This window comes from Ostrinia nubilalis, chromosome 21, assembly GCF_963855985.1.
Source record: "Ostrinia nubilalis chromosome 21, ilOstNubi1.1, whole genome shotgun sequence".
Classification (NCBI taxonomy): domain Eukaryota; kingdom Metazoa; phylum Arthropoda; class Insecta; order Lepidoptera; family Crambidae; genus Ostrinia; species Ostrinia nubilalis.
The window spans coordinates 1571290-1586848 of record NC_087108.1 but is presented as its reverse complement, the minus strand read 5'-3'; the positions used below and the strand labels follow the sequence as shown (position 1 = coordinate 1586848).

The following is a 15559-nucleotide window of genomic DNA, read 5'->3' as shown; positions in this document are numbered from 1 at the left end:
TGTGTGGACCAAATTCTCCATTTTCCTCTGGTAAATTAGAGGCCTGCAGTGGAGACGAATTAAATGACTTCATAATAATGAATGATTAATGGATTAATAAACTGATAAACTGATACTACCAGCATCCGGGATTTTCAAAGTTTATTTAATTACTGCAGTGGAGTAGTCAGTAGAGACTAAATGACCTAATAAACCTAGTGAATAATGTTGGGTTCCAACACTACGTTCGTTCGGTCTTGTGGCCGTCTGTACAAACAGACCAGAGCCCCGATTACGGTAACTTTTAACGTCAACAATCCAGACACGCTTCTCGATTCTGCGATACCATTGGTCATTCAACAGCGTACGTCAGCTGTTTTGACCAATCGTATCGCAGAATCAGAAACGCGTCTGGATTGTAGACGTTATAAAAGTTACCGTAATCGGGGCTCAGAGCCCCGATTACGGTAATTTTTAACGTCCTACAATCCAGACACGCTTCTCGATTCTGCGATACGATTGGTCGTTCAACAGCGTACGTCAGCTGTTTTGACCAATCGTATCGCAGAATCAGAAGCGCGTCTGGATTGGAAACGTTAAAAGTTACCGTAATCGGGGCACAGAGTAAATACAAATGAGTAGGTCATCTTCATAGAAACGCACCGAGCGCGGTTTGTATGTGAGCGCGCCAATACGTATGCGGCGCGCACGCACACACTGACAAAATTCGGGGCAACTCACCGCTAATCCACGCTAAATTTTGTCAGTGTGTGCGTGCGCGCCGCATACGTATTGGCGCGCTCACATACAAACCGCGCTCGGGCGTTTCTATGAAGATGACCTACTCATTTGTATTTACTCTGGTCTGTATTTGCGAGCCATCGCGCCTGTAGCAGCTTTGACTCCAGCCTTGCCGGATGTGGTTTCCATTTGTGCTGTATTTAATTTAAACTGTGCAGACCTGGCAATAAAGTGAATTTACGCAACACAGCCTTTCAATCATCATCAAGTCCGCTGCCCTACAAATAATATTTATTCCATTATATCCTCCTACCTCTACAACTGGTACCCGCCGCGGACGGCGACGCGCTGTTCGTTGCCCGCGCCCACCAGCGGCGGCGCCAGCGGGTCCTCGCTCGACGTCAGCGTCGTGGACGGCGGCACCCCTGGCCATAGACAAGGTAAAGGTTTTTTGTTTTGGCGGGAAAGTGAAGGTTATGCTTTTGGCGGGAAAGAGAAACGTCACTTTGACAGTCATGTTCCATTTTTAAAAAACGGTAGTTGGTACTTCACGAAGACGCGCCCCACCAATTTATGGTCGAGGGTAGCGCGGGGTGCGGGGATTTTGAGATGTGTTTGGCAGTTTCTAGTGTTTAGTCGAATATTAAATGTGAAAATTGTTCATTCAGTATAATCAAATGTTAACGAATGTGCATGTGTGTAAACAGAAGAACCAAACAACATAACTTCAAGTTATATCAAGAAGTCCGCGGGAAATCAAGGTAGAGTGCCTCTTCCTTTTACGAAGACCACATCTTACAAAGACTTCTTTAAGTACTCTATGACTTGGGTAAGGAAAAACACTTTTTAGTCATTATAATAACGGTAAAAACGGGCGATAAATAGTAAGATATATCTCGCCACTTACCCTCATTTTCGTCCTCCTCGGCGAGCCACTTCTGTATGTCGGCCTGGTACATCCTCCGCTGCAGGACCTCTTTCGTCCGCGGCCGCGACCCGATAAACGTTACCTCCGACTGGACAAAACATATTATTTATTAAAGGTACGTCTTGCACTCACGTCATATCCGACTCTTGCCCCGACACCTGCTGCAGTATAGGTAATGTTGAGGTGGATACAGATGATCTGCTCAAACTATTAAAGTCCTTAGATTTAACCAAAGGTGCAGGACCTGATGAAATACCACCCATCTTTATAGTAAAATTAGCTAAAAGTATGGTTGTACCGATTTCTATATTATTTAAGCGTTCATTGCTTGAAGGTATTGTTCCGAACATCTGGAAATCTGCTTTCATTACTCCTATCCACAAAAAGGGCAATAGAGGCGATGTTAAAAACTATCGACCCATATCGAAACTATGCATTTTCTCGAAGGTTTTTGAGCGAGTTGTATACCAGCAACTTTACTCCTCTCTAGCGCCGTCATTTATACCACAACAACATGGTTTTCTTAAACGTCGATCCACAGTTTCGAACCTTCTGCTATCCAACGATTTCATAACGTCATCTATGGACTCTGGTGGCCAGGTCGATGCTATCTTTACGGACTACAGTAAGGCTTTCGATCGAATTGATCACGTGATGCTTCTACAGAAACTGCAGTTGGCCGGCGTTCACGGTAACCTACTTAGATGGTTCGAGTCATATATTGAGAATAGGTCTCAGATAGTTGTTTTGAACGGGTACAAATCTAAATGGATGTCTGTCCCATCCGGTGTGCCCCAGGGTTCACTTCTTGGCCCCCTCTTATTTATTATATTTGTGAACGATATAGGTAAGTGTTTCCAAAACTCTGAATTTCTATTATTCGCGGACGACATGAAAATACTTAAAAAAATTGTCAATTTAAATGATTCGATGTTACTACAACATGATTTAGTTCGTTTTCAAAACTACTGCATTCATAACAAGCTGGATCTGAATGTATCCAAGTGCCAAGCTATTACTTTTACTCGAAAAGCTAATCCAACCAAATTTAATTACACTTTTAATAACCATAGTCTAGCTCATGTCGACCATATAAGGGACCTGGGAGTGATCCATGACTCGAAACTGCTGTTCGATGGTCATGTGGATTATATAGTTAAGAAGGCCTCAAAGGCTCTTGGTTTTATTATGAGATCATGTGCACGCTTTTCCAATCTAAAACCTATAAAATTTTTATACTGTTCCTACGTTCGTAGCATCCTCGAGTATGCGTCTCAGGTCTGGAATCCCCAGTACAAAGTATACTGTAACCGAATTGAGTCCATCCAAAGAAGGTTTTTAAGATACTTGCAGTTCAAATCTAAGAAGCGCGATGTAGACTATTATGTGCGCTGCAGGAGGCACCACTTTATTCCTCTTGAGTTGCGTAGGACGGCTGCGGATATCACTTACTTAATGAACATATGTAACGGCCGTGTTGATAATTCCCAACTTTTAAGTAATGTCCGCCTACGAGTCCCCAACAAACAGAATCGAAAGCGCCCCTGCTTGCACCTGCCGTTGACTCGCACGAACTACCGTCGGAACTCGTTCTTCTGTAGGGTGGCAAATAGGTTCAATGAGATAGTTAGCGCTCACCCGCATGTAGACCTATTTTGTACCAACCCTACTGCTGTAAGAAAACTGATTGCAGGTGATTTCACGCGTCAGACTCGTCGACCTGACATATAGTCAAATTTCTTCGAACTTCTTTCTATCCATTTTTTTTTTTCTCTTTGCTTCTACGTATAATTAAAATTTGTTAAATTTTATACCCCTTGGTTATATAGAGGTGAAAACTATAGGCTTTGACCAACTACACTGTATCTATGCAATTTATATATTTGTAAGCTGTTTGTTTTCTGAATAAAATAAAATAAATAAATAAATAAAGGTAGGTAATTTCCACGTCCAAGTGGCTTGGTAATATAGCCATGTAAAAATAATCATCTACTTTGCTGGATGATGCAAATTATGGAGGGGTCTATTACTTCGTTTCAGCCGAATGACGTCCACTGCTGGACAAAGGCCTCCTCCAAGGTTTTCCACAATTAACGGTCCTGTGCTGCCCGCATCCAGGCTCTTCACGCGACCTTCACCAGATCGTCGGTCCATCTAGTAGGAGGCCTGCCCACGCTACGTCTTCCGCATCTACAAGTCGTCAGAATTGTAATTTCGAAATGCCTTCACCGGACGTTTTCTTTTATGAAGTTACCTCGCTTCGTGAAGAGATTTCTAAATTAAATTACAACTGTTATATATTGCCACTTGTCTAGGGGGGCTGTATATACGAGAGAGTTTGAAGCCTCACCCCAGGCGGTAAGTACGGCCTCAGCTCTTCAGCCAAGTCTCCGCTGGCACCCAGTCTTTGCGCCTCCTCCCAGCTCGTGTGCACCTCCTCGTGGAGTAACTTCTCCTCTGGAATTAATTTCAACAGTATTAAGATTAACATATCCGGTTAATCAATAAAGGTAACGATTTATATATTAACTTTTCAAAATTGTTCACGGACTTTTATGTCAGACCGACACCGTGCCGCCGCAAAATACACGCTCTGACTTGAAGTAGTTGGTCATTGGTCTCTACTGCAAAGACTGCAGGAGTCGACCTTCTCTTTACCAGAGCCAATGAAGGATTAAATTTGGCCTACACTACCTACATGTATGAGGCCTGTTGTGAAGTAAAATATTTCCCCCTAAATTGACATTTGGTATGACTGTCTTTCTCGATAAGGCCCTAAATTTTGTTATCGGCTCCCAGATAAAGGAGTGATGGTACTCACCGTCCCTCTTGGTAGTACTGCGCTTGTACTGGATGCGGAAGCGGAAAGCCTCCAGCACGCTCGCCACCACGATCGTCAGCACCACCATCGTGAACAGGTAGAACACCTGCAACATAACACATACACAGTCAGAAAGTTATTGCGAAGATTCCACCTACACCCACTTTTTTTTCGTCATGAAATTGCATCAGTGGGTATGCCCAGGGTAACCAGTGGGTTATGTGAGGCTCTCTGAAACCTGACGGTGTCCTCCCAAAGTCTTTGGGACGGAACTGCGAGTTATTGTCCGAGCTAGGCGGCCTAGACATTCTTTTGCGGCTTTCCACCTACACCCACTTAGTTGTACTCTCGTAGAGCTGATGGCCGTTGGGGCAGAAAAGTTCTCGAGTGGCAACCACGGGCCTGAAGATGTGGTGTAAGCAGGCCTTCCACTAGGTGGACCGACGATCTAGTGAAGAACGCGGGAAGAACCTTGATTCTAGCAGCGCAGAATCGTTTGTTATGGAAATCCTTGGGGAGACTTTTGTCCAGCAGTGGACGTCATTTGGCTGAAACGAACGAACGAACCAAGCATTTGGCCACCCTCATCTAAGTGAAATACCCACTCCTAACACAAGCATTACTTATTAATCTAAACGGGAATATTCTTTTAAAAAAAATACAACAATTTTTTCCTATAATGTTCTAAACTTGGCTTTGAACAACCTTTTTAAAGGCTCGTACTGTAGCATCCTGTCTCATCATCATTTGTTCAAGTGTCTCTTTTACCAGAGACAAATTGAGAAATAGAGCAGACATGTCACTGACCATAAAATAGATCCTGCTGAACTGGCCAGCGATGGTAGCGTAAGCATTCATGAGTATGAACCAGTTGTTGACCACCGTCAGCTCGAAGAGAGTCACGCCGCTCGTGACGATGTTCTCGAAGTTGTTCAGGTAGTAGTACCCGAGTTCGTTATTTTTCAAAAAGCGCCTCTTTCTTTCCAGACGGCGCCCCCTAAGACTATCGGCCGGGGCTCGCGCCCTGTTTTGCCCCACCCTAGATTCGTGCCTGGCCACCAACTCCAGTGGAGACGGAATGGCTTTATGACGATGAAAAATTTCAAATCGGTCGGCATGCTAAGGTGGACACAACTAGGCCATTCTGGGGTGATACGACCCACTCTGGTCCATTGAAGTAATATTACTACGTATAGAACAGACATCGCGAACAAAATATGTGCAGTGCGGGGTGCGGGGCGGGAATTTGACGGACAGCTGTCAGTCAAATCCATGACTATCAAGTTTCATAATTTATGGCGATAAAATCTGCACCAGAAAATGTCGTACTTCATTGCTAGGATTGCGCGAATAGTGACGTTCCTGCGGTCGCCTCATCATAGACATTTTGAATCGATTGTGAAAATAAACAAATCGATTAAATTGTGTTATTTATAATTTTCATGGTGCTCAATAGCAAAAATGTTCAGCTACTTACATTATTTTCTTTTATTATATTGTGCGTTTCCTGTAATGTAATCTAAGCGCCCCTCCCTTAGACTAATATTTAGCCCTCCTAGACAAGTGACAAAACGTGGCAGTTGAAACGAAATCACTTCGCTCTGCCGTTTTTTGGTGTTAGTTACTTCACTCTGTGATGCGATTTTAAAATTACAACTGGCGATTCCGAATTCACAACTGAGGGGATTGTGGCTAATCGTGTTACTTGTGCTACAAGTGCGTATGGGCTTCATACTGATGCTTAAGCCTTTAATAATTTTTCTTCCCGATTAAAATCTAATGTAATCGATAATCGCCTTGAGAATCGTTGACTGGTATTTTCTAATTCGATAAAAAAATGACCCATCTCTAGTTTAAAACTGTCATCCAACAGCGCACGAAATATTATGAGTTATAGATAATGATACCATTACAGAGGCGACACTTCGTTTACGTTTAGTTTCTGCCTATTGAATTGGATACTGTAAGGAATCATCGTCATCATCATTTTAGCTACTGGACGTCCACTTCTGAACAAAGGCCTCCTCCAATGATTTTCACGTCGCCCAGTTGATAGTGGCCTGCACACAGCGTCTTCCTGCTATCTTTAGTCAGTCCATCTTGATATTTTAGAAAAATTCCCACTCGTCACGGTAGTGACAAAGCTAGGGATGACCCACGCCTCCACTCCGGAACCTTTCTGACGTTCAGTTATTTTATTGTCACTATTGATAACTATTGAGCTCCTCAGCGGTTGAGTACTCGTATAATAGCTGTACCTCAATTCTATACAAAGTGAGGTAGAAGTTACGGGACTATTCCCACCTCTCCTTTCCACCACTACATCTCCTGTGTAGCTAGCACCTAGATTAGTTGATTTAAAGCCAAGGTATTATATCAGTTTTTAGGTAATGACTTAGTGCATCTAAAAATAGAAAAAAGGTAAGTTCACTTTCTAATTTTTTTTGTAACATTGAAAAATCCTATATTACTATTATGGAAGCAATAAACATATTGAGTATTGAAATATAAAAAGAAGCATCATTTTTTTTTAACGTTCAAGTTCGTTCGTTCGTTCGTTCGTCATCAATCCATCCGGACTCAGAAATAAAAAAATTAAAATAGCTGTAATTTTTAAATAGTAGGGATAAAATGTTTTATCAGTAGATTTGTCGATAAAATTGATCATATTACTGCGCCCTAACGGGTCGGACACTGGTGACCAGACACACTGTATAATTATTATAATTTTAGCCTATCTCGTGAGCTAGGTGTCAATAATTAGGATGATTTACTAACTAACCAGTCGCATACGAACAACAGCAGTGAGATTCGAACAAGTTTGATCCATGATGCCGCACGACTATTGTGTGAGCCCACTCGTAACCCAAGCTTATTTAGCTTAACACGAGGGGCTGGACGGGACTATTAGTAATTTTTGCAATACAAATTGATAATAAAATAATCGTTAAAAAAATATTTTTATTGCTTTATTTAACCTTCCTTTCGTATAGTAATTTATGAGTCAGTGTCAAGTCTGCGATTTTTAATCTTTGAAATTTTCTTAAAATGGCTGCCGCCGCGGTGACGCCTTTTAATTGACAAATTAAAATTAAATTAGTGTTTTAAAGTGCATAAATGTACAACATAATGGTAAAAAGTCATTCCTTGATTTTTACTTAATATGTTTCTGGAGTTATTTGAACAGTATTTTCGTGTATAGGATGGTATATTTTCAAAAAACAAAACTGCACCCAAGCGTGTTGTCACAGCAACCGCTGGGCACATACTAATTGAAGATCGGTCCACGGACCTGTTTTTTTTTTTTTTTTTTTTTATTATGGCTATGCTATGCCTCTTGCCAGTGTCGAGTTAAAAACGGGGAAACGGGAATTAAAAGGAAAAATGCCTACTTTCGGAATTTGGAAAGGAATTAATGATCAGGAAAATGAGGAATATACAGGAGATATTTATACAGTGTGAGTCACGTTAAAGTGTACATATGAAAATAGATGAAACTAGACCTATTTTGTACGACAAAAAAGAGGTCAAAAAATTATTGAGATTTTTTTTAAATTTTTTATAGATTTTTTTTTCTTCCAATTACTTATTGTAAAGAAAACGTAATAACTTTTAAACTAAGCGGAATATCCTGATAAAATAAAAACAGTAATAATGCTAAATAACAGGCAATACTAAAAAAATACACAAAATACACAAAAAAGGCCAACAAATAATAAAAAATGATACTTTTTGAAAAAAATCTGCTTAAAAATTCGTGTTTTTTTGGTCATTTGTTAAATTTCTCAAAAAAATGCCCCTATAACCGGTGGTTTTTATTACTTTGTATTATTCTCTATCGTATTACCTTCGTAAAACCAAAAATCGCATGTCTCTATCCCTATCACAACGTTTGCAATGATCGTTTGAACTAAGCCTCTCCGGGCGCGCCATTCAACGCTTCGTTAACAACAAAACTGAAAATGGCTCTAGATTTGTAATTTTGATAAAGACAAGTTAGATTTCAAATAAAAACAAAAGATTTCGAAGTAAAATAAACATTTTAGTTAAAATTAAAATTGTCTCTACCTGTAGCGGAGAATAATGTTGTGGCAGGCCTTTGTTCAAACGATCATAGCAAATGTTGTGATAGGGATAGAGGCATGCGATTTTTGGTTTTACGAAGGTAATACGATAGAGAATAATACAAAGTAATAAAAACCACCGGTTATAGGGGCATTTTTTTGAGAAATTTAACAAATGACCAAAAAAACACGAATTTTTAAGCAGATTTTTTTCAAAAAGTATCATTTTTTATTATTTGTTGGCATTTTCTGGGTATTTTATGTATTTTTTTAGTATCGCCTGTTATTTAGCATTATTACTGTTTTTATTTTATCAGGATATACCTCTTAGTTTAAAAGTTATTACGTTTTCTTTACGAGAAGTAATTGGAAGAAAAAAAAATCTATAAAAAATTAAAAAAAAATCTCAAAAAATTTTTGACCTCTTTTTTGTCGATAAAAACAGGTCTAGTTTCATCTATTTTCATATGTACACTTTAACGTGACTCACACTGTATAATATACATACGTTTATACAAAAATCAAAGCTTTATATTATTTACAGTTATAAACTTGGCTATACAATTATATACAACAGGATCTTTATGGAAAAGGAGAGACATTATAGAAGACGGGAAAGGAATGTGTAAGGAAGAGAGTTCCCGAAGGAAAGCAGAGCGGTCAAAACTAGGACAGGAGAAGAAAATATGGTTGATAGTGCCTGAATCGGTGCCACACTCACAAGAATCATCATTAATGATATGGAGTCTTGCGAGGTGAGAGGGTGTACACGTGTGACCCAACCTCATGCGTATGATAGATGAAGAAACTCTCTTATCAAATTTCAACTTGAAAAACCAAGGCTTTGTAGGTATTTGTGGCTGAAGAAGTGAAAAAAGAAAGCCTTTTGATTTGCAACTAATTTCCCAATCCGATTGCCAGGAAGAGTTTAAAGAAAGTTTGGGCAATGCTAGGAGATCATGACAATAACTCTGATAGGGAAACAAATCTCCACAGGAGACCGCCTCATTGGCAAGACGATCTGCAATTTCGTTACCTCTTATCCCACAGTGACTAGGAATCCAGGCGAAACAAACATTCAGGCCAAGTGAAATACATTCATAAAATAACTTTCTAATGTCATATATTACAGGGTACTGGTTTCTGGATTTAAAAGGAAATTGATTTAAAGCTTGAAGTGCGCTCATGGAATCCGTAAAAATGACAACATTTTTAAGTCTATATAATTTTGCATATTCTATTGCTCTGAAAAGGCCAAAGCATTCCCCCGTAAAGACGGAGGATTCTGGAGGTAATTTGACTTTTTGGACAATTTTATACTGCGAGTGGAAAACCCCGACTCCAGTAATTTCTGTGCAAGAATGTTTAGATGCGTCTGTATATATGTGATGAAAACCATTATAATCTGTGTCTAAAATTTCATTAAATTTGGATACAATGTTTAGATCTTGCTTATCAATTGGGAGAAAACAAATATTTATAGGGACTAAGAGAGATTCAATACTGCAATGAAACAATGGTAAGTGTTTTGAACGGAATATGGGAGAGGACAGAGACATTAATTTATTGTAGCTGTGCAAAAGACAAGGAATAGTTTTATGTTTCCAATAGTCTGAAATGGGAACTTTTTCTGATAAGCAGTGAAGTTTTGGGAAAAGTTGATGATTTGAGAAATTGAATGTACGAAAGAGGAATTTATCACACAGAAACTGCCGTCTAAATTTGAGAGGAGGATCACAACATTCAACTTGAAGCGCATTTACTGGACTACTTTTCATGGCACCTGTTACAATTCTGAGAGCTTTTGACTGTATCAGATCTAATTTTTTAAAAGCAGATTTATTGCCTGGCTCGAGAAGAAACATGCCGTAGTCCAGAACACTTCTGATGAGAGCATTGTATATAAGCTTCATTGAAAAAGGATGAGCTCCCCACCAAACTCCAGATAAACATCTGAGAATATTTATTCTTTTTTCACACTTTTCTGCAATATACTCGCAGTGTTGATTTCCAGTCAGTTTTGAGTCTAGAATTACTCCCAGAAATTTGTGATGAGGTTTTACAGGAATCAAATCATTATCATAAGAAATTTGGACAGGAGGTGGATTTCTCAATCTTGAAAAAATTACTGTGGCACTTTTATTAGCAGATAAGTTTAATCCATTATTATCAAGCCAGGATTTTAAATTAGATAGTGAAGAAGTAAGAGCTGACGCAGCAACTTCTATTTTCTTATCAATATTATAAAACAGCAAGTCATCAGCATATTGTAAAACTTTTGTATTATTATTGGAAATTGATGATGCCAAATCGTGAGTGTAAGCGTTATATAACAAAGGGCTAAGAACAGAGCCTTGTGGAAGTCCTTTCCAACAAGTGCGACTAAACGTGGAGCCATCCTGTGAAAGTTCTAGACACCTTTCATATAAGATGTTAATGATAAAGTTACTAAGCATTGTGGGAACTTTTAAGGCGTAGAGTTTTTTAAGCAATATTGGGATTATCACGTTATCATAAGCGGAATTTATATCTAAAAAAGTTGCAACAACTGACTGGTTATCAGAGAATGCAAGCCTAATATCGGTGATAAATAAACTAATATTGTCCATAGTACTTTTTCCCTTTCTGAATCCAAACTGGTTAACAGCCAGTAAATCATTACTCTCAAAAAACCATTCAAGCCGATTCTTTACCAGATGTTCAGCTAATTTCAATAATACTGAGGACAGAACTATTGGACGGTATGAAGATGGGTCAGATGGGGACTTATTTGGTTTAAGAACTGGCAACACTTTTTGGGACTTCCATGACAGAGGGACACTATTACCTGTCAACGCAATAGAATTGATAATTTGTAAATAATAGGAGAGAACATGATCATTTAAATTATGAAAGAAGGAGTACGGAATACCATCTACACCTGGAGACGAATCAGTTACATTTTGGATGATTCCCTTGAGTTCAAACAGTGTAAATGGCTGTTCAATAACAGACACAGCGACTGGCGATGGAGTTATAGTTAGTTTTTCAGGGACCCATGGAGGAGCCAGTTTATCAACAAATGGACAAGCAATTTCTAACGGGTTAAATGGGTGGGAAGAATCTGTCATTGCAGATTTAAATCGACGAATGTTTTGCCATACTATCGAAGATGGCGTTTCAGGGGAAATTGATAAGCAAAACTTTCTCCAGCTCTCAAACTTTTTCTTTTTAAAAAGTTCTCGAGTTTCTTCAATAACTTTACCCAATTCTGAATAATTTTCATTTGTCATATTTGCTTTATAGTTGCGCTCAGCAGCCTTTCTTTTTTTGATGGCCTCTGTACAGTCACTGTCCCACCATGGTTGTGGGGGAAGCTTACGATTAGGTACTTTTAACGGAAAAGCTCTGTTCGCAGATTCAACTAATATATTGGTAAAGGACAAGGCACAAGTGGATTCATTTCCTGAAGAGACAATTGGGAGAGACGATAGATAGTTCTCAACACCTTCTTTAAAAGTATTCCAAGCATTACTAGTTTTGTCTGGTAATCTGTGTTTAAGTAATGGAACATACTTAGATGTTATAGGACTATTAAATGGAAAAGTAATTAATATGGGGAAGTGGTCACTGCCATATGATGAGGGTAGAGTTTGCCAAGATAACAGAGAGGCTAGGCTAGGGGAACATATTGACAAATCAACAGCACTTTGACTTTGGCCTGGACTGGTAAAACGGGTAGGAGATCCTGTATTTAATGTACATAAGTTATGAGTGTCAATTATATCTAATAACATTTCCCCATAGTTATTTGAAATAGAACTGCCCCATGCACGATGATGACAGTTAAAATCTCCTAAGATGATCAGAGGTTTAGGGAGTGTTGAGATTAATTGATCAATTTCACTTAAGATAGAAGAAGAGGGGTGAGGTATGTACATAGACACTAAACAAAAATTATAAATATTTATTGCTATAATAGAAAATTCGTTACTATGATTAGGGATTGGAATTGGACTAAAAGAGACAGATTTGTTGATAAATATGGCTACTCCACCATATCCATCAATTCTGTCTTCCCTGATAGAATTATAACCATTAACTTTAAATTTTTGATTGGGTTTAAGCCAAGTTTCTGCCAGAGCAAAAACAAAAGGCTCAATCTTATTAATCATATGAAAAAAGTCACTCTTTTTGCTGATGATACTCCGGCAGTTCCATTGCATTGCCTTCGCAGCCATTTTGCAGGAATCTAATTAGACTTTCAATTAAAGGGGCAACGTTGGACGGTGATTTGAGATTACACTGAGAAAAAACATTAATCAAAGTCATTATAAGGCTAGATAAATTTGTTGTTGAGTCTTCTTTAGGTTGGTTATTGATAGCACATCCATCCCTTGGGGAAGGGAAAGAGTAGTCACGGATTAAATTATTATGGGCTACCTTATCATAGCCTTTTGAATGTGAAGGAGAGGGACGGGGTGGAAGGAAGACAGTCTTTTTGTAAGAACTTGAGGTTGACTTTGAGGAACCAGAATTAGTATTATAGTAAGGCATATTTTTAATAGGTGTACTTTGTTTTACAGGACTAGAGGACAGAGCGTCTGCGTAGGACTTGGAGACTGGAGGGTGGAGCTTGGATGCCTCTGCATACGAGATGGAATTTTCAGCCATATAAGCCTTGATTTTCTTTTGGCGGACAAATTCTGGGCATGACTTACTAGTTGCATAGTGGAAACCAGAACAAAGACAGCAGGAGGCTTGGTCTTCATGGATGGAGCAAGAATCACCAATGTGGGCTTGCCCACATTTAAAACAGCGGGGCTGGGACCTACATTGGGCCTTAGTATGACCAAATCGGCAACAATTAAAACATTGAATTGTAGGGAAAATGTACAATTCCACTGACAAAGCATTATAGCATACAAAAACTCGTTTAGGTAAAGATTGTCCGTCAAATGTTACTACGACTGATTGGGAGGGTTTCCAAGAAACTGTACCATTAATATAAGACTTAAAATTCAATCTACGAACTTTTATTATTTTGCCACCACCTAATGGAACTGTCATGTTTTCTACGACTTCCTCAGGGGACCATTCTGCTGGAACTCCTCGAACTAGTCCCATCCTAGTAACGTTAAATGTGGGGATAAAAGCCTTATAATCATTGGAGTCCAGTTTAGGATGACTCATAAATGAATTAGCTTGAGAGAAATCTGAAAATGAGACTGAACATTTGTTTCGTCCAATTTTCTTTACACTTCCATCAATAATGTTGTGAAAGTTATGTCTCTTTAGAAAGTTCCCAAAAGTCACCGGATGCAAATAAACGCTGTCACTGGGAGAAGATTGATTGCGTTGGACATGGACAATGTATGGAGCCGTATCAGAGTCATTGTAGAATTTCCGTCCAATAGTGGCGGGAGCAGAGCCCGAATTTGGCAAATCCTGGTCAATTGGAGTGGGAGTAGGAGGATCTACTGAAGGAGTTTTATCATCAGCGTTACTCGTACGACCATCAACCTTTTTCTTTTCCTGTCCATGAAGTTTTCTTTTCTTGTGGCTACGTTTGAGAGCGGGGGGAGCAGTAAATGAATTTTCGGAATCTGTATCATTAGTTACCGTCACATAAAACCCTACTGAAGGAGAAGAGTGTCCAGGTGAGCTGATAGGCTCATCAAAAACAGGGGGAACTGATCCCCCTGGGTCAGGAGGATCGTTCATGGTGAGAGACGAAAATGAAAAAAAACTTACCGAATATCAGCTCAAATAACACTATCTACACAAAATATACGTACACAATAATAAATATTTACACTAACACTACTTTCCTGATCACAATTACGCGAAAATTTATAAATAAAATCGGAAAGTTAAAAAAGACACCCGCCAAGTTTAACGTTTCCCGCGCTTTTTCCACGGACCTGTTTGCGTGCCAGAAACAATCTCGTTGACATGTCTTCTCTAGTACGTAGTACATTATAACTCAATGCTCTGGTCACGGTTATTTAGTAGAGCGCTTTCTCATTAGGGCGTTAGAAGCGCGACAGCAGCGTTTTTATAATGTGAAGGCAGGCATCCGCTGTCACATAGTATGAAATTATCGGCAGCGCGTCAGTCGCGCGTTTGTCGCGCTGCTAAATTCGTTATTCGTTACTTCTGACTTGACAATCAAAGAGTAATCTTACAAAGCTTGAGAAATAGAGCTTAAAAATGTTACTGACCATAAAATAGATCCTGCTGAACTGGCCAGCGACGGTGGCGTAAGCATTCATGAGTATGAACCAGTTGTTGACCACGGTCAGCTCGAAGAGAGTCACGCCGCTCGTGACGATGTTGTCGAAGTTGTTTAGGTAGTAGTACCCCAGCGCTGTGGAACCGTTCGCCGAGAACTTGTAGAAGTCTTCCACGGTTGTGTTCCTGTGAGACATAAGATTGTTTTTTCTAGATGAAACAGAAATACACTTGTTCTAAGCACCATATTGCTATGTTTGATCAATAGAAGCATTATAGTTTTCTGTATTCCTTTGAAATATTGAGGTTTAACTAATGTGTTTATTGCCGTGCAAAATGTAAATACTAGGTCTAGCGCTTAAGTGTGGATTCGACCAAACAAGAGTATTTATATTATTCTCAGAATAAATCGTCAGTTAATCGACATTTTGACATGTTTCCCATACTGAAACTGTCAATGTGCCAGTACTAGTAGTTATTGAGGCCAGTGCCTGAGAAGAGAGCGGCACGGGAGGGTGTTTTAGTAACGTCAAACGTCAGCGAGACTTCAGATCTTCAGTGGGTCTAGACAAAGTGCAAATTATAATCGCAAACCAGTCGAAAAGTGGTCGAAAAGCCCCTTTTTTGTATGGAGTTTTGACTGATTCGATTTTCGATTCGATCAAAAAGTGCGTTTTGTCTAGGGGGGCAGATTTATATGATCTGTCACTTTATAATATTTACTACTTAATTTTTAACACCCTACCTATGTTCCATGTATAAATCTGGCTCTCTACCTCCCTCTCTCTCTCTCTCTCTCTCCCTCCCTCGCTC

General features: G+C 39.4%; 1 protein-coding gene and 1 long non-coding RNA gene across 2 annotated transcripts in view; one reads left to right on the top strand and one right to left on the bottom strand.

Annotated features, from left to right (window-relative positions):
• The window catches only part of LOC135082083 (two pore channel protein 1-like), a 43833-nt gene that overhangs the window by 1879 nt on the left and 26395 nt on the right, over positions 1-15559 (bottom strand). The window contains exons 13-17 of the mRNA XM_063976845.1: positions 14737-14932; positions 4470-4575; positions 3999-4105; positions 1628-1736; positions 1034-1145 (exon numbers count right to left, since the gene is read on the bottom strand). Of these exons, the coding sequence (XP_063832915.1) occupies positions 1036-1145; positions 1628-1736; positions 3999-4105; positions 4470-4575; positions 14737-14932 (628 nt within the window). The 3' untranslated portion in view covers positions 1034-1035. The remainder of the gene's footprint in view (positions 1-1033; positions 1146-1627; positions 1737-3998; positions 4106-4469; positions 4576-14736; positions 14933-15559) is intronic.
• Positions 11282-13537, top strand: LOC135082086 (uncharacterized). The gene is made up of 2 exons (XR_010259336.1): positions 11282-11551; positions 12787-13537. It is a non-coding gene; the product is annotated as an uncharacterized LOC135082086 (long non-coding RNA).